Source organism: Armigeres subalbatus, chromosome 3 (assembly GCF_024139115.2).
Source record: "Armigeres subalbatus isolate Guangzhou_Male chromosome 3, GZ_Asu_2, whole genome shotgun sequence".
Lineage (NCBI taxonomy): Eukaryota > Metazoa > Arthropoda > Insecta > Diptera > Culicidae > Armigeres > Armigeres subalbatus.
Genome location: NC_085141.1, coordinates 300,508,369 through 300,513,461, shown reverse-complemented (window position 1 = coordinate 300,513,461; position 5,093 = coordinate 300,508,369). Strand labels below are relative to the sequence as shown.

Genomic DNA, 5,093 nt, shown 5'->3' with positions numbered 1-5,093 from the left:
TTGCCCGAGTCTGATTTTTTTTTAATAGAATTTTTAAACTTCAAATACTATCATCAATAAGAAATCTATAAATGCCTCACATTTGCTTGAGTAAATAAGGTTTAATAGTTAGAAACAATCTTATTATGTACTTAATTATTAGTTTTATTTCCAGAAGTTTTGAATAAACAAAGTGCTAATAATTCTACACAGCATGGAAGTTGTCGTTTCCAATATCAATACCTATATATATGATCAAACTCCAAAGAATCAAAAGTTAGAAGTTAAATGTTAATACGTTTCGTTTATACAAATCCTACGTCTACTTGCGGTTATGTTAAAAATATTTTTGCTAGTTTTTTTTCACAGGAATTTGTCTAAAGGTGATGTTTACATTTCGCTCGCCTGATCAGAAAAACTTGATCGCTTAGTTTATTAATATAAAAACAGCAACATGGGCAGGTTGCACACAACGCATACCACGATAATTCGCTTACTTGAATAATACCATTCTCGGAGGTGACAATGGCCCGAATTGGGATGATAATGTGCCACTATTTCAATCAAATTTCATATAAACCAACATTATTTCAATATAACTGGCATTTTTATTTTATCTGAGTAATGGCAAAGTACATCGATTAGACTATATTCTTTAGCTTAGGGGTTGTTCACTAATTGCGTAAGCAAATTATGTTTTTGTTTATATGAAGAGTAAGAAAAAGACAGGCGAAAACCCCCCCACCCCCTAACCCTATATGTTCTTACGTAATTATTGAAGGAGCCCTTAGATAACTGTTCTTTTTAGTTTTGCTATTCTTTTGATGAGATGCGCTTATATCTCTTGTAATAAGATTGATACAAAAACTATTGATCTTTGAATAATTTAATTGATTTCACAAATCTCATTGGGAAAGTAGGTTTTATATCATGAGAAAGTTGAATAAAATGTTCTGTCCCATGCCAAAGGAACATTATTTACCATGGATTACTGTGAAGCGTGTGGTGGAACCTAAAAACTGATTTCTGTTCATCTTTCTAAAGTAGCGGTGCAATGAAGACACAATGAACTCACAAACGAAGATTATCAAAGAGACCGACGACCCAATACCGAGAATGATTATTGATCCCAAGATATGCTGCGTTGTCAATGGACCAAGCCCATCCACCTCATTATGTCCGGCAGCAATTTCTACCAAGGCCTCATGAACTCGATGATTCAAATACTTTCGAATCGTCTGCTTCTCCCATTGAATGAGAAATCCAAACTGAATTGCTTCCAGGTTGAACTTGTTGAAGTACTCCATCAGTGGCCATCCACGTTGCGCATATCCGATGGTGTATGTGAAATAGAACTCTTCTTTTAATATGTCGAACGATCGGACATTATCTTCCCGGATGAACGATCCAAAGGCAAAACTACCGCCATTGAGCAACTCTACACCAAGGCCGTAGTCACCTGCCAATGATAGCTGGTACAATTGTTCATCTTCGGGTACGATATCAAATTTATCAACAACGCTCCTTATATCGTGCTGAAATAAGAATCATTGTTGATAGCAGTAGACATAAAATTAGCGCCTTTGCATATATACTTACATTTTCAACGCCTATCAGTGATAAAATCCAAGCAATGGCAGGAGCTCCCCATCGGTATGTGGTCTGTGAAAATTCATGTATCGTCTCTATTGGTTTTCCATACTTGGGTACTGTCAATACGCTGGCAAGGCCACTTGAATATGAATTACTCAAAACAACTCCTGATAAAAGTACGAATGATATTAGTACTCGGTACGATGAAGAAATAGAGCTGAAAGGGGTAGATATAAATCATCTAGAAATACGATAAGATCCTTGAGATCCTTTATATATCATTAAGAATATCACATATTAACATAGTGTTACTTGAGAAAAACTCCTTGATCCAAATATATTGATATCATATCAAATATTGATTTTTCTAGTGGTGGCTGTGATGCATCGTTACCCAGGTGTCTCAAGTTCAAGGTAGTGATCAAATGATGAACACCTGTCATCAATATCAACATAACGAAAATGTAAAACCAGACAGTATTTGAAAACGGATATATAACAGTTAAAGATGATGGCAATAAAGTGGCACCTGGAACCAATGCAGTGATGGTTGATTTGGCGACGTACTGGCTACCGTCCAGTAGATTAAGAAACCTGTCAAAATGTTAAGCATCTAATCTCATGTACACATATTTCCAAGTATGATTATTCATCACTTGTCATAAGACGAGTTAATACAATCCCATTGAATTCCACCACTTAATTGTATATTGACAGATACGTATTTCGACCTCAACATTAAGGCCGTCTTCAGTGTCTCGTATTTGACTCGACTTGAGACGTACGAGACACTGAAGACGGCCTTACTGTTAAGGTCGAAATACGTATCTGTCAAGATACAATTAAGTGGTGGAATTCAATGGGATTGTATTATTGCCTGATTTTCTCAAAATTGCACGCGGCGAACCCTTCATGAAAGGTACCGCCGCGCTTTCTGCACCCCGTTTACTTGATTCTTATGGGTGAATAGCATTGCGGTGTATCGTTTGGCGCGGCCGTACCTTTCGACAGTCATTCGCCGCGTGAAGTTTTGTGCAAGTACCCATTTGGGAACATTACAAACGCCGTGCAGTGTATAATATCCAGAAAATCTGACAATAACTCGTCTTATGACAAGTGAAGACATTCCACTAAAAAGCTCAAAATAATTTTCTTATCATGAATATTCATACCAATTGTAATACAAACAGCAGATTGCAAACTCGGTTTGTTTTGTGTACGTAGAATAAATTTCTCCATAGCCTGATCCGTTTGCAAAAATATCTCCCCAATCGCTTGGCCCATCTGAAAAATTATTTAAACTTGTTATTCATATGTAAAGGAAGCTTTCATGCACTTACATGGCCATAAAAGGATGTTACAATTGCGAGCTCGACAGAACTCCACAATTAAACTTCCTTCAAGTCCATCCAGATACAAATCTTTGGGTGATGTTGAGTTGAACGAATGAACATTCCCATTGTTTGCTCCCACACTCATTGTCGTACAATAAGGTACATACTCTGCAACAGCCATCGGTATTATTCTACCACCCAGATCATATAATTTGTCGTAGAATAGTAGACTTTCACTATTAACCTTATCAACAGTTATATTGTAACTTTGTATAAGCAGTAGTTCTGTTGTATTATTGATGGAATAATCATGCGAGTAGAACTTTAGGTTATCATTTTCAAATAGAGAAACGAACCACAAATTTGGGTAAACTTGAAACAAAATAAGGTAAGTTTGAAAACAGATTTTATTTTTACAAGTAAGCAAATTCTGCTTACATTTCATTGCTTCTTTTAAAGTCCACTCATTGCCACTAAGATAATCATTTTCCAGATACAACAGGAAATTTTTATCGCGAGTGCGTTGTACTGTTATTTCCTTCAGTATTAATTTCGTTTCCAAAAAATTACTTATGTTTTTGGAAACAACAATGTACGACTGAAAAGACGTAAAATAAATTTTAAGTTATGTCTGCATATTCTTCCAAATCATACTTGGCATCCTTGATTGATTGAATTTTCCAAAAGCGTATCTGTTTGCATTGATGTGATCCACGAAACTGTGTGTCCATCATCGATCTGCACCAATGCATCTTCAATAGCTAACAGAAAGCCACAATGCTGATCACATCCATATTGAGGATCTAACAGATTTTCATCATAATAAATTACTGTGCAGTAGTTTTCACTCACAAAGTACGATAAAACTAAAATCAATAAGATTGAATTTTGCTGCCAGAAAATATGCTATGTATTTCAATACTTATTTGGCGCAGAAAGCTCACTAATGCTGAGTTTGATTGAATATATGGCATCATTTTCACGACCAAGCACCAGTGCTCATCGGGCCTCTTTTATATAGTGCAATTTGTCGGGCAGTTATGAATAATAAGGTACCAAGTTGTGCATTTACTGACTGTGTTACATAATATTTGCGATGATTTGCAATTGACCCTTCCCAACGTTTTATTATTTTATTATTGCCACAGATAACAGATATTTAAGCAAGAGCTTGTTTTTAATATCTTGTGTATACTTTTGAACTGATATAACTTGACACACTACCGCCATCTACTCAATTGATTGCGGAAGTACATACGGACGCAAATGGTTAGCAACCATCGTACGCCAATACGTTTGACAGCTGCATTTGGGCTCCATATCCAATCGTACACAGAGAAAAAAAGTAATGGGTAATGTTTTAAACATAACCGCGAGTAGACGTAGGACTTGAATAATCGTAACGTATTTACATTTATCTTTTGAATTTATGGGGTTTGATTGGTATAGGTATTGATATTGGAAACGACAACATTCATACTATGTAGAATTATTAGCGATTTGTTTTTTCAAAACTTCTGGAAATGAAACTAATAATTAAATACATAATTAGAATCGCATTGTTTCTAACTATTGAACCCTTATTTACTCAAGCAAATGTAGGGAATTTATAGATTTTAGAAATTATTTTTGCAATTTCTGATCATAATACCGTCTTTGAGTAATGAAGGATTTAATTTTAACAGCCTCGTTGGATAAACGTACAACTCGTGCTGAAAAAATCATCTTTTCGCAACTAGTTGCACAAACTACTATTAATATTTTGGTTCCAAACTATGCGTTCAGTTTCATAATATAATTTCTCAGAAAATGAGAACCAAAGTATATAATAATGTTTATTTAAAATATTCTTCTGGAAATTATTTTTGCGGACTATTTTAAAACATTAACATGTAATACGGCAAAATTTCCTAATTTAAAATAGATATCAACACCATTGCTGAATGTGTATCATTTAATTGCCAATGCCTGCTGCGAATGAATGAAAATAATTATTTTTAATCAATTTCTAAATGTAATAGTGTTGTTGATTTTTTTGCTAAGGAATCAGAACTGTTATAGTTGTGGATTAACCAATCACTTTCCCTGGATGAGCAGACTAAATCTCTCTGGGCTAATTTTATTATTCTTCATCCACCACCGCTGCCCTCGCAGCCTCTAGCCGTGAACTCCGAGCAAGGCGATTGC

The 5,093-nt window shown here is 35.1% G+C and overlaps 1 protein-coding gene across 1 annotated transcript; it reads right to left on the bottom strand.

Moving 5' to 3' along the window:
• Nucleotides 1-769: 769 nt before the first annotated feature.
• Nucleotides 770-2,097, bottom strand: LOC134220503 (uncharacterized). The gene is made up of 3 exons (XM_062699570.1): nt 1,885-2,097; nt 1,579-1,789; nt 770-1,514 (listed from the first exon to the last, which is right to left on the bottom strand). Exons 1-3 carry the CDS (start codon nt 2,025-2,027, stop codon nt 954-956), a joined length of 915 nt encoding a protein of 304 aa, XP_062555554.1. The 5' UTR covers nt 2,028-2,097; the 3' UTR covers nt 770-953.
• Nucleotides 2,098-5,093: the final 2,996 nt, after the last annotated feature.